At 41.5% G+C, this 13927-nt stretch overlaps 1 protein-coding gene across 1 annotated transcript in view; it reads left to right on the top strand.

Moving 5' to 3' along the window:
- Positions 1-13927, top strand: part of ARHGEF18 (Rho/Rac guanine nucleotide exchange factor 18) — a 2448098-nt gene that overhangs the window by 1539762 nt on the left and 894409 nt on the right. Inside the window, exon 18 of the mRNA XM_044090748.1 lies at positions 9609-9859. Within this exon, the coding sequence (XP_043946683.1) occupies positions 9609-9859 (251 nt within the window). The remainder of the gene's footprint in view (positions 1-9608; positions 9860-13927) is intronic.

Below are 13927 nucleotides of genomic sequence, written 5' to 3'. Positions count from 1 at the left end.
AAACTTCTATCACATTACATGAAATTTCTGGAGAGGGTGATTGATAAATGGATACGCAGAGCAATAGATGTAAGGTGTTGAGAAGTTCGGATTTGGATCAGGATGATGCAGCACAACTGACCCGATGTTTGTAGTGAGACAGATACTTGAGAAAAAGGTAGAGATAAGGAGAGGGTCCAACTGGGCATTCCCTGACTTGGTGAAAGCATATGACAAGGTCCCAAGAAAGCTGATCTGGGCAGTACTGCTGTGGTTTGAAGTCCCAGAAACATTGATAGAATTAATGCAGGTTATGTACAAGGACCAAATGACTCAAATACGAACAGTGTTCGGCCTCACAGAGGGGTTGCCAGTGGGAGTGGGTGTACACCAGGGTTCAGCTCTGAGCCCACTGTTGCTCATACTGGTGATGGACTTCATTAGCAAACAGGTCAGACGGGACATACCAACAAAGTTGCTGTATGTAGATGATGTAACATTACAGGCCGACTCTGAGCTAGAACTTCAGCAAAGGATAGGAAAATAGAATGCAAATCTGAAGACACATAGGATGAAACTAAGCACAGGTAAGATGGTGGTAGTGGCAGCAAACTGGGGAAAGCAGAAGAAGCTGAGAGTAGAGATAGAAGAAGATAGTGGAACAGGTAAACAGCTTCAGGTGTCTGGGAGGGTTGGTTGAGGAGAGGAGAAGTCTAGATGAAGGGGTCAAAGCTAGAATCAAAAGGGCTGCAGCCAGCTGGCATAGATTGTCAGGTGTTGTCTGTGACAGAAGAATGCCAAAGAAGTTGAAAAGTAAGGTGTACAAGACATTGGTGCGTCCAGTACTACTGTATGGTACACAAACCTGGGCAGTAAAGGCAGAACAGTTGAAGAACTAGAGGTGATGGAAATGAAGTTCCTGAGAAGGGGTGATAGGATGCATGCTGTGGGACAGACGAAGAAATGAGGGCATAAGAGCACAAGCCAAAGTAGCTCCAATTGCAGAAAAGATGAAAGAGAACAGATTACAGTGGATTGGACACATGCAGAAAAGCAGAAGACAATCTGGTGAGGAAGATTTGGGACAGACAGGAAGAAGGTAGGAGGAAGGGAGGACATCCTGTGTAAAGGTGGATGGATTGTGTGAAAGAAAATCTGAGACAGTCAGGCATGAGTGTTAAAGAAGGCAGGAGTATGGCACCGAATTGAGAGACTTGGCAACAGTTAACAAGATACCCCAACCCCTTGTAGAAAAGAAATGGAAAAAAGGGGGGGGCTGATGATGACTGTATTCACTACTTCTAGTATGGATTATTTAGACTTTGATTTCCATTTTTTAGTAATTACTTTTTTGGCAGCCATCAGAATTAAACTTAGCAAGATCTTAGTATGTCTAAGGAAATCCAATTCTGTATCACACCTCAGAAAAATAATTTCCTTAAAATTTGCTCACCTAATATTTCTGACATAGTCTGTATGAGAATTTTTAAAGTCTGCTAATTATTTACATTCCCAGAAAATGTGTTCCCAATTACATCCATCTTCTCCATCAAACCTCCACCATTTGCAGTCTATCAGAGGAAGAATTCTTTGGAATCTGCTTGGGGCACAAAAACACCTTTGCAAATACTTCCAAGCAAAAATCGTAAATCTTGTAGATTTTGTTGCATATTTGGGTGCCGTACGTTTATCTTCACATTGTTTCTTTGTGAATTGCTTATCCAGTCTGTCTTTTCAATCCTTTCTGACCTCCTCTGGTTGATTCCTGTTGCTGTACTGCAGTATTCTATATGCCCTACTAATTATCCCTCTGTAACAGCAGCTTCTGTTCTAGATTCTACTAAAAAACTCCACCATTGCTTGTCTTTCATCTAAGAACCCCGTATTCCTTTCTCTTTGCTGTACTCTGTCGTCAGTACTTGACAGAGAAGGCAGTCTCTAGCCTGCAGTCCAAATGAATTATTTACCTCTTCCCATTCTACTACTTTTCCCTGTCTAATTATTTCCTCCCAATACCTTGGCTCCTCTGCCAGTTTTTTACAGTAATTTCCAGCCCCTTCTTGCCTGTCATCTGTATCCCTAATTGCAATCATCCTTAATAGTATCTCCTTTCTCCATTCCCATGTTGATTTAGTTCTTGAGTACTTTGTGCTACTTTATGAATATAATATTCTGTATGATTGTTGTTTTCCTTAAAGGTCTGCATCCAGAATCCCAGGCTCTTCTTATTTCTTGACCTTCCCTGTTTCATCATCATCCCTTTCCACTTTGAATTATAGTTTTCTGCTTGTGGTGTGTATAAGGAGCCTTACCCTGTGGTTTTTTTTTCTGTGATTTCTTTGTAGATTGTTCCATTCATTTGACATATAAGAAATGAGGGCGATCTCCCCTTTTTGGCTGGTGTTTTATTTCTGTTTGGAAGGTGTTGGTTAGTGTGTTGGTGCTTTTTCGTTGTGGTATGCCATAAGAGGTATTCTCTGGCTGGTCATGATTGTGTATCACTGTCGTGTGAGCAAAGATTCCACATTGATAAGTGGTTTTATTTTTCAGTGAGAATCATTCCCTCTTTTTTAAGAACAGAACAGTGATGACTTTTTTTTTGGTTAGCAAGGAGTTTTGTCAGTTTTATGATCAGTAGAGATTGGTTTAGAAAACACTGATGTATTGGAACATCCTGATAGTATGGTCAGTAAAGCCACTTGGGTAGTAGTAGTAGTGCTATTACACAACTACAGCACTTTTCTTCTTGCAGTCAGGTAATAGTCGGTCACCCTTTATGTATAGGGCACCAAGATCCTTATGAATTTCCTTTATGGTGGTGTTGATGTGCTCCTGGACGTGGAATTTTATGCGACTTCCAGCTATTTCCAAAGTAGCACTAGTTCTCCTTGTCCATTTCAGCTTTAAACTGAGTGGTGGCTGATGGGTGGTTTCTTTATAATGTTAGTGTGGAAGATTATCAACTTGGTCTGGTTTCACTTAGAACAACTATTTATTTGTTTATTTATTGTAAATCCATGTTTTGCAGCTTATTAATGAGAGTTCACACGTCCTTAATTGGATATAGTAATGTACAGCTGACAGAGTATTGGATCATCTGAATGCATCTGATGTGCAGGAGCATGTTTCACAGTTATTTTAGAAAAGGTTCTACCGTAGAGATCCCTGTTGTAATCCAGAGTTAGAAGTCAATGGTTGTAAAAGTTTGTTCTGCCATTGTACCTTCAAGGTATGATCTTTCAGAAAGGTTGGGAACCACTTTAGTATTGCTGGGGAGCATTCTGTATCTCATAGTCTTATTTGCAAAAGATGATGATTGAACATACTGAAAGCTTTTGAGACATCAAGAAATGGAACACCAGATGTAAATCAATTTCCTTGTGGTTTGCATTATGATTAGGGAGACTTTGTATATTTATGTCGGTACTGTCCCACAGTCTGAGTGAAGGCATTTGTACTACGTGACGTTGCTCTGCAAAGTATCTCACATTTGTTCACATCCTACACATTTTGGGAGTCTTTGATAATGGGCTAAGGATTGCTGTTGGCCTGCTCGCACTCTGTCTCTTACAAGTCAGAGCTGAATCTTAGGATGTTCCTGTGGACACCCAATGCTATATCCACAGTGTTTCTTAGGCAAAGAGTGAAATTAAAGTTTTTCTGTATCTCACATGCACGCACGCACGCTCTCGCATCTATAAACAATTTAGAGTCTCACATTCACCTTAGCTTTTCTTTTTGTCACTTTTAACATGCTTTTGTAACTCTAGGGAAGAGACTTTTTTTGAAACTCCTGACTATGGAAGTATGCTTGAAGAGCCCATTGATCCAGGCAACTGGTTTCATCGGGAAATGTCTCTTGATATCATCATGAAAAAAAATGAAGGCAGTAACTGTAGTCTTAAAAGCTTTACAGGCCAGCTTCATTCCAGGTCAACTTCAGGTCAGTACACACATCAGCAATCAGCAGTGTTTAATAGATGTTTTTCATGTTTCACTGTTGCAGTCATTACATTTGGGTTATCTGCTTGCAGTAGCCCTCAGTCGGCCTGATTAACAAAGTCTTGGGTCCTGCATCGGTTGCTGTCCCTTCTTTCATGACGTCAGGTCTTCAGGGGTATAAAACATGCAACCGACGCCACTACATCAGTCTTTCTTGCCGTGCGATGCCCGAAGCAGTTCGCAAGTGCCGGTCGGCCGACTCCTGAAATGTTCGTTTTCGAGTTTCAGAACCGAAGTCTTCAACTAAAGCTAAGTACCCCTTGGGGAAACATTTTCTTGCTCCTTACCGATGTCAGTAAAAGATAATAATTTTATTACTTGTGGAAAGCAAATACCTCACAAAGATTTTCATTCCTACTGTATTCCTGCCTAGGCCCTGACCACGACATACCTTGCTGTCGGTTTTGTGCTTTATTTAATCACCGCACTATCCATCGTTGGTATATTTTCGCTTCTAAATATTTCGGTTTTCGGTTTAATTATCCAGAAATGTCGGTTAGCCATCAGACTACCGGGATTCTGAAAAAAACACAAAGATAAAGACAGAGACAGGCCGCTGAGGTCCAAAGCTGCCAACAACGCTTCTCCTAAGGTAATTGCCAGCTCACTGGTACTCAGTGAGGCGCTTTTGCAGCCCCTGATACCCGCTACTTCTGACTCGCAGGCCTCTACTGAGACCCATTCGGAGTCCGATATGCCACGATTTGCTTCAACTGTGGAACCTGCGGATGTCTGTACCTTGGATGAGTCCAGAGCCGCTGTGAAGGCACCGGCTTCTGAGACCTGGCAGGGAAGTGCATTCAGGGCAAATGGAACCCAAGTCAAATGCACCTGCACATCAATCTAAAAGAAATGTTAGCTGTACAGAATGCTCTGACAGCCTTCAAGGACCACATTCTTCCAGGACAATTAATGGTAAAAGCCAGACAACACCACTGTTATGTGGTACATAAGCAAGCAGGGGGGGTACACAAATTCTTATTCCCTCTGCAAACTAGCCATGGCATTGTGAAACACAGCCTTGAGCTACCTAGTGCATGTACAAGCTCAATTCCTGCCAGGAAAACTAAATACACTGGCAGACGGACTAAGCAGAAATCTCATGGACCCTCATGAGTGGAAACTAGAACCAAGGATTTTCAACATGTTGGCAAGCAAGTGGGGCAGCCCAGATATAGACCTGTTTGCCTCCCCCCAGAACTATCAGTTGGAAAAAAATTGCAAAAGGACTCCCCACAGACAAGCTTGGAAAGTGGATGCTCTGCCCTTCAGCTGGAAAAACCTAACAGTGTATGCCTTTCCTCCTCAGCTTTTGCTCTCCAAAGTACTACTAAAGATCAAACAAGACAAACCAAGGACAATTTTGATTGCACCAGACTGGCCACACCAACACTGGTACCCCCTCCTGTGCATTGTGTCACTGTGGGCCCCATGGCACCTGCCTCAGACTCCTACCCTGCTGTCTCAGCAGGAAAACCAGATTCTGCACCCTTGGCTTCAAACTCTGAACCTAGCAGCCTGGCTAATTACCTGATCTCGCCTTTACCATCCCTCAGTAAACTAGTAATGAATATCATTTTAGTGGCAAGGAGGCCTAGTACTAGAAAATCTTATACTGAAAAATGGAAAAGATACTGTAACTGGAACCAATCTCAAGGGATGAGCACAGCAGTGCCCAATTTTCCTCAGATTTTACAATACTTAACTGAGATGCTTCACAAGGGCCTGTCTTTTTCCTCAAAAATTCACACCTCAGCCATTTCAGCTCATTATAACACAGAACCTCCCCTCTTCTCTCATCCACTGCTCAGGGGTGCCAAAAATTTAAGACCACCCAGGAGAGCTCCAACTCCAGCCTGGGACCTTAACTTTATATTGGAGAAAGTCACCCTTCCTTCTTTTGAGCCAACTGCTACTGTAGATTTAAAATTCCTTTCTTGGAAAACAGCTTTCCTTTTAACAATCACTTCAGCAAGAAGGGTATCTGAATTACAGGCCTTTATGACAGTGGAGCCTTTCATAATTTTTTATGCAGACAGGGTGTCCCTCAGGACCAATCCCTCTTTCATGCCAAAGGTGGTATCCAGTGTGGCCCTTAATCAGTCCATTCATTTGCCAACCTTCTTTCCTAGTCCACAGAACAAAGGGGAACGGATACTGCACTCCTTAGATGTGCACAGACAACTTAGATTTTACTTGGACAGGACTAAACCTCAAAGGAAATCTGAACAACTGCTGGTGACTTTTGCTGCATGAACAGAGGGACAGAGGGGAAGGCTATTCCAAAGCAAACCATCTCCAAATGGATAGGTCATTGCATTCATTCCTGCTATAAACACCATGGAAAACGTATCCCACAGTGGATCAGGCCCCACTCAACCAGGGCTGCAGCTACCTCTACAGCCTTTCTCAGAGGCGTACCTACCAGTGACATCCTAGAAGCTGCTACCTGGTGTTCTGTACGTACTTTCACCAGGCATTACCATTTGCCAATTTTCTCTAAATCCAGAGCTGGCTTTGCCACTGCAGTCTTGCAGGGCCTTATAGCTGGTCCTAATATTATCTAAATTCCTCCTCCCATCCTTAGCTTTGGGACTGTACCCAAATGTGATGACCGCATCAGTGAAACACAAAGAACATAGTACAGTTGTGTACACTTACTATAAATATAGATGTTCGAGTGTATTCACTGTTGCAGTCCTGGTTACCCTCCCTCCAGCCCCCTGACTTCTTTTGGCTTGTACCTCTTCTCTCCTTTACAATGCTTAAAATATTTTTGGTGTATTTGCTTTTCTGTTGGAGGTATAAACTTGTATATTTATAGAGTTAATTGCTTCCCATTAGGGGGGCACCCGACATCTGGGGCAAGAAAAACTGATGTAATGACGTTGGCTGCATGTTTTATACCCCTGACGTCACAGAAGAGGAGACAGCAACAGACGTTGGACCCAAAACTTTGTTAATCAGGCTAACTGAGGGCTTATGCAAGCAGATAACCCAAATGTGATGACTGTAACAGTGAATACACTCAAACATCTGCATTTATGGTAAGTGAACACAACTGTACTTTTCTCTGCAGGGCTTCAGTTTACTGTTTCTGCAGTACAGAAAAAAAATCTGAATTTTTTTATGATTGAGATGGTAGTTTCACTTAACTTTGATATAATTTTAAATGAACTTTGGTAACAGTGTTAACGCTACACTTGTAAATACCTGTAATAAAACAACTTTGTGTTTATTTGTTGGCCTCTGTCACTCATTACATCCGAGTGACGCCTCCAGGTGCAACTGCAGTTAACTCCTACTGACGTCACTATGTGTCAAATATGCCTGTTCATATTTGCATTATTAATTCGAAAACCATACTATGTACAAGATTTTAAAATATTTCATCTTAAAGCTTACACAATGGCAAACTCAACTACATTAATATTCGACATCTGTCTAGTGCAGGTAAATAGATAACTGTTGTTTTTATGATATTAATTTATATAGACATAATTTTTACATTTTTCTAAATATCTAAACAACCAAGTAACACAGACAGAAGTCATTAGCCTCATATGACAGCTCTCAGCTAGATGAATAAAATGCTGCTGACAGTATGTGCGTATCTTCAGTGGTTGCCGAGATATTGTAAGTTGTTTACAAAATATTACAAATGTAGTAGTTACTGTGTTTACTGTGATGTACAAAATTTGGTTCAAGACCTAGAACCTAAAGAATACTGCCACTATAAAAATAGCTTGTGCTGAAGAGTTTGCCATTTATACTTCTTTCACAACCACTATAGCTCCAGAGATATGAATATTTGTTTGAAATGTGAGGACATAATTTGATTCTGTCAAAAGGCTTAGGCTCCACCCATTGGAAGTTAAAGCGCAAACTTCCTGAGCTCCACTGGAGTGAATAGTTGAGGATGCCTTAAAGAATGTATGATAAATTGGTTGCAACTACATACTGTGTGAAACTTCAACCTTCCATGTTCTCACATGCTAGTTGATGTAGAAAATTCCTTTAATTTCAGGTGCTCATGGTTGGGATTGCTTCTTTTCCTTTTCTGTTATTTCTTTTTATTTTTAACCGGTAGGGAATAAAGCCACATGTTGTATAACAGCATGATTTGCAGCACAACTGTCCCCCCAAAAGGTGCCCTTTATGCAGGATATAGTCTGTGGGTCCCCTGAGTCAGATTAATTTAACACAAGATGATTATTCTTTCTATAGTTAAGCCTTTTCAGCTGTAGCTGTAATCCATTCTGCTTTAAAACTCATTTGTTGAAACCAACATGCTGTGCTCATGTGAAAATGACATGCATTGCACGCTGTACTCATGTGAACACGACATGCACTGGCATGCTGTGCTCATGTGAAAACGACATGCACTGGCACACTGTGTTAATGTGAAAATGACATGTCACTGGCACGCTGTGCTCATGTGAAATTGACTGGCACGCTGTGCTCATGTGAAAATGACATGCACTGGATGCTGTGCTCATGTGAAAATGACATGCACTGGCACTCTGTACTCATGTGAAAACAACATGCACTGGCACGCTGTGCTCATGTGAAAATGACATGCACTGGACGCTGTGCTCATGTGAAAACGACATGCACTGGACGCTGTGCTCATGCTTTGTAGACGGTAGCTTCTTGAGCAAGCTTGTAGCTATCAACAAGTGGAGCATGATACTGTTACATGCTGTGTACATAGGATGTTACAAGACATTTGTAATACTGCAAAATGTTTAAATGCCTGTACACACTCCTAATGGAGTTTCTTTGACAGATCTGTATTCCATTGACATAACTGCCACAAATATAATCTGCTTTTGACATTTGCATAAGTCACATTGTGAAAGTACTGACGTTTATAAACTGTATGCAGATTGACATGCAAGGTGTTCTGTAATGATTCGTGGGTCGTAGTACCATACTGGGTCAGTGGTAAACTCTCCTCTTATTTAAAATAACTCATAAGATGAACTAAGATAAATCGTAATACTTTTTACTTCCCCCTTTCTGAGTGTGGAGTACTTGGGATAATTGATTTACTTTCCTGTGTCAAAATGTTGTGTTGTCGACATTCACTTCCAGCCTGCTTTTCCTTGTTTAAAATTAGGATATAATTAAGTTGGACAATTTCAAAAGGGCTGGAGCTGCTGAATGAAACTTTGAGGCAACATTTTCACAATCTTGAAGTTCACTTGCTAGAATTTTTATCTGACTGAAATCTTGTTTAGGAAAATTCTGTCTACTTCTACAGGCAGCATTTAAATCTCTGTTGCAGTACTATAGAAATCTGATCTTATAAACTTATGTTGCAGTATCATAATTAGTACTAAAGTCTGCCATTTGAAGCTTCATGTAATGTAAACAGATCTGAGCCCTGTTGAGCAAATAAAACAGAACTGATTGCATTTTTATTTTTTCAAAAAAAGTCATTCTCAGAGTAGGTTAAACAGTGCACACTCTTGGATGTGACTCCGTTTGGTGAACATTAATGCTCTTTTTGTTTTTGGAAGGCTTATTTGGAAGAATGAGTCTTTGATAACGTGTTTATTTTTTAAATTATTTGGGGAATGTAGGTGCTGGTTAGTAAATGGGTGTGTAACTTCCTTTTACAGAGTTTATGCAGACGGAGATGCACCATGTTCGAACGTTGAAGATCATGTTGAATGTATACATTCGGGCCATGAAGGAAGAACTACAGTTCACTGACAGAATGCTGAACAAAATCTTACCTTGCGTGGAAGATCTTCTGGAGCTCCATAGTGTTTTTTTGGCTAAACTCAAAGATCGGCGGGCAGAATCTTTGGAGGAAGGAAGTGATAGGAATTACATTATCCAAAGAATTGGGGATCTTCTTGTGCAACAGGTAGGAACTTTTGGTGTACTGCAGCATTTTCTGCGAGTATGTGAATGTGTGCATGTGTAAACATCTGTTTTGATACACAAGAGGAAATGGGGCTTGTAAAAATAATGGTCTTCTATGTTTGCATAAACTAGAAACGTTAACCGGTCTTAACTATAGTTAAGTCAGCATCAACTGATGTCCTTCTGTTCTCATGTTGTAGTATTCTCACATGTGCAATCTTCCGCCTGAGGGCACCCGAATGTCTGGCTCATGTACCAAAACTTAAGCCTCGTTGCTGTAAGGTGTGTGGGACATCACATGCAGGGCCATAAACCTTGGGCCATAAATGTGACGTCCGCACACACAGACCTCAGAACTTTTGCCGCAGTCGAACATCAGCTTGCTCATTCTGCTGCGAGTCTTCTTGTTTTTGTCATAGCTCAGGTTGCTGTTTTTTCTGCCATTAGCAGATGTCATCTAGAAAGGGGAAGTGTAAGTGCAGCTGGCAAATTCCTCACAAACGAAAAAACAACAAATAAAGCACTAATAAAATAAGTAACAAAGGGCCACAGGTCCTAAGGCAAACCAAAACTTTAATCTGTGAGCGCTTTTGTTCTCTCAAATCAAATTAACTTCTTCAGACAAATTCAAACAGTAAAACCCCTCCTTATATAACCAAGAAATCACATGACCAATAAAATGCATTACATCACAAGTTTAAAACTGATTTTATAAATATGTATATGCCTTTTAACAGATATTTACATATACTTTAAAAGGATTTTTAAGCACGAAGTGGAGAATTATTAATATATAAAAACAATCAAAAAGGTGCATCCATACAAACCTATAAGTACATAAAATATTATTTTATCTTATAAGAACATTCTATACTGAATTTCATAAATTCATTCAGCGTAATAAACTTTTAAGCTTAAGTAAACACATAATCGAACACTGCTCATTAAGGCCTGGGTAACTATGCGCATTTAAGGTAAGTTGCCACTATAACTCTTGTCTTTCAAGTAAAAGGGATGTATGCCCACCTCTAGGGCCCTCCATCACCTGGTTGATCACCTTAAATTTAAAGTGGTGTCCATGGTTGTCCCTAATGTGGTTGGCCAAAACATTATTTTCTCTGTTTCTGTGTATACTATAAATGTGTTCATAGATTCTTTCTTTAAACGTACGGTCATTTTTTCCGCTATAAAATGCCAGACCGAGTTGACATCTTGCCAAATATACGGCACTTTGAGTTACAGTCATATCTAGCAGTGAGTGAAAAATGCTTATTAGCAATTGTATAGTCCCTACCTATATCTATGTACCTGCATTAGGCACAGGCTTCACATTTAACTCTTCCTGGGTTCCTGTTGTACAATGTATGCTCTTTCTCTAATATATTTTTTAAGTTAGCTCCTTTTCTATACACAACTCTTGGTAGGGCACCTAATTTAGATCTAAGATCTGTGCCTCCCATAAGGATACATCAGTTTTTTTAACAGGGTGCCCCTTATGTACTCACCATAAGGTGTATCTGTAGTAATTAATCCGACAATATATCCATTCTTATCCCTATTGTTATTACTGTGCATTGGAGTATTTATGTCAGCACTATTACAGTCAGTGGTGGCAGGGCTAAGCATATGAGCTAATAAGCCTGCTGGTCCCAAAATGGGTGAGAGGTGCCCCTCCCTCCTTTTTATTTGGATTTCTTTTGAGTCCCTGCAGTAACACTTTTGGGCAGCCCCTTCTTTCAAACATTTGTTTTAAATTATTGCATTGCTGCATGAATTCTCTATCCAAGGTGATCATCCGTGCTGCCCTAACCAGCTGACCTTTGACTATAGATTTTTTCTGGTATTGTGGTTGGCAGCTTATGTAATGTAAAAATGAGTTTGAGTAGGTTTTCTTTCTATGAATTTTAGATAAGTCGTATCCCCCTAAAATGTCCTTAGTTAATTCCACATCCAAGTAAGCAATCTTTACGCTGTCAAAATTGGATGTGAATTCCAGAAAGGATGTGCTGGCATTCATCTCCTCCACTATTTCCTTAGCCGTAGTTTCATCTCCATTTATGATCATAAATATATCATCCAAAAGTTGCATATAATACATGATTTTATCTTTGATGTTACTTCTGGTAAACACAAAATGGTGCTCCCAGAAGGCCATAACTAAGTTGGCGAAACTACCGCCACATGGGGATCCCATAGCTACTCCCCTTTTCTGTAGGTAGTATGTACCATTAAACATGAAAAAATTGTTCTGCAAAATGATGTATAGTAGTACTTCAACTAATCTAGTTTCTATTCCTCACAAAGATACCCATGATCTTTGCTTGTTTTGCTTAGGGCCGTTGCACGACCATACATTCTGTAAAATCCGTCAGTCGTTTGTCCCTAAGACCTTGTGCAACTGTCTAGCAGCCCTTAAATTATTTGTAGAGAATCAGCGACTCAAATGCTCGGCCCTTGGTATGGATCCTGAACCGGCCATCAGGGTGGAGCTGCCTAAAAAGAAGGCCAAGGTTTCTAGGCTTGATACTCCACCCCCTACTTCAGACATCCCGCCAGCTGCTGGTCTAGGGGCTGAGGATTGTTCAAAAGAACTGGCGACTTCGGTGGTTACCATTTTGGAAACCGCCCTTAGTTCTTCAGTCTGTACGTCCGAAGAGGTATCTACAATGTCTGCCTCTGCCGATGTCGGGGGGGGGGGGGCTAGGCTCACCTGGATGGCTGATTTTAGATGTTCATCGTGTTACACTGCTGCAGTCATCACACTTGGGTTATCCTGCCGTCAGGCGGTCCCGCAGTCGGCCCGAGTTCCAAAGTCTTGGTCCGGCGTCGGTTGCTGTCGCTTCTTCCCTGATGTCAGTGCGCCAGGGATATACAAGATGCAGCCGACGCCATTTTCTTCATTCTTTCTTGCCGCGCAGTGCCCGATGCAAAAGCAGTTCGCAAGTGCCGGTCGGCCGACTCCTGAGATTTTCATTCCGAATACAGAACCGAACTCTTCTACAAAGCTAAGTACCCCATTGGGGAAACTTTTTCTTGCCTCAGACCGATGTCAGTAAAAGTTAATAATTGTATTTCTTGTGGGAAGCAAATACCTCATAAGGATTTCCATTCCTATTGTATCCCATGCCTAGGCCCAGACCACGACGTCACTGGTTGTCGGTTTTGTGCTAGGTTTAACAAGCGCACTATTAAACGTCTGTTTGATTTTGCCTGACATTATTTTGGCAGAAAATTCAATTACACCATGCCGTCGGAACAACCGACGACCGGAATACACAAAAAGCACAAAGACAAGGGCAGGCATCCGAGGCCCAGAACTGACGAAACCTATTCTAGGCCAGTCACCGGTTCTCCGGTTTTCAGCGAGGCACCTTCGCAGCCCCTGACGACCGCTTCTTTGGAACCACAGGCCGCTTCTGACTCCCACGTGGAGATGGCTGGGCCTACGGATACACCAGACTTGAGACCTACCGAGACTAACCCTTCAGAGGGCTCCGGAGTAGTTGAACAACCTGCAGCTTCAGAGGGTGTTTTCAGGCCTACTCGGTTAACCGTTAAATCTTCTGCTAAATCTAAAACAAAGAAACAACTTCAGCATTCACCAGGACAGGCCTCCATGCCTAAGAAACAGATGCTCTAAATGGCCAAAGACCTAATTACTCTGATCAGGGGGTCCCACCCTCCTCCTGATAAAAGGCCTAGACAGGATGCAGACTATGACTCATCCGACCAGGTATCCATCTCCTCAGATGCATCCTCAGACCAAGGATACTCTTTACCCCCTTATGAAGATTCTGATGCTGAGGAATCCATTCCTTCAGCCCCTCCACCAGAGGACTACTCCTTTGGGGAAACCTTACATACCATGCGGGAGCATTTCCATTGGGAGGGCCAGGATTACTCAGAATCCAAGAAAAGGCTCAGAGATTTCCTTTTATTACCTCAACACAGACCCCTTGCTATTCCGCCAGTGTTCGATATTGTGGATGATGTGTATACTGAATCCAGCTTAAATCCTGATGTTCATCGTGCATACAGCTGCAGTAATCACAGATGGGTTTTCAGCCGT

This window comes from Protopterus annectens, chromosome 13.part0, assembly GCF_019279795.1.
Source record: "Protopterus annectens isolate FY-2018-M chromosome 13.part0, PAN1.0, whole genome shotgun sequence".
Classification (NCBI taxonomy): Eukaryota; Metazoa; Chordata; order Ceratodontiformes; family Protopteridae; genus Protopterus; species Protopterus annectens.
This window is presented reverse-complemented; position numbering and strand designations above follow the sequence as displayed.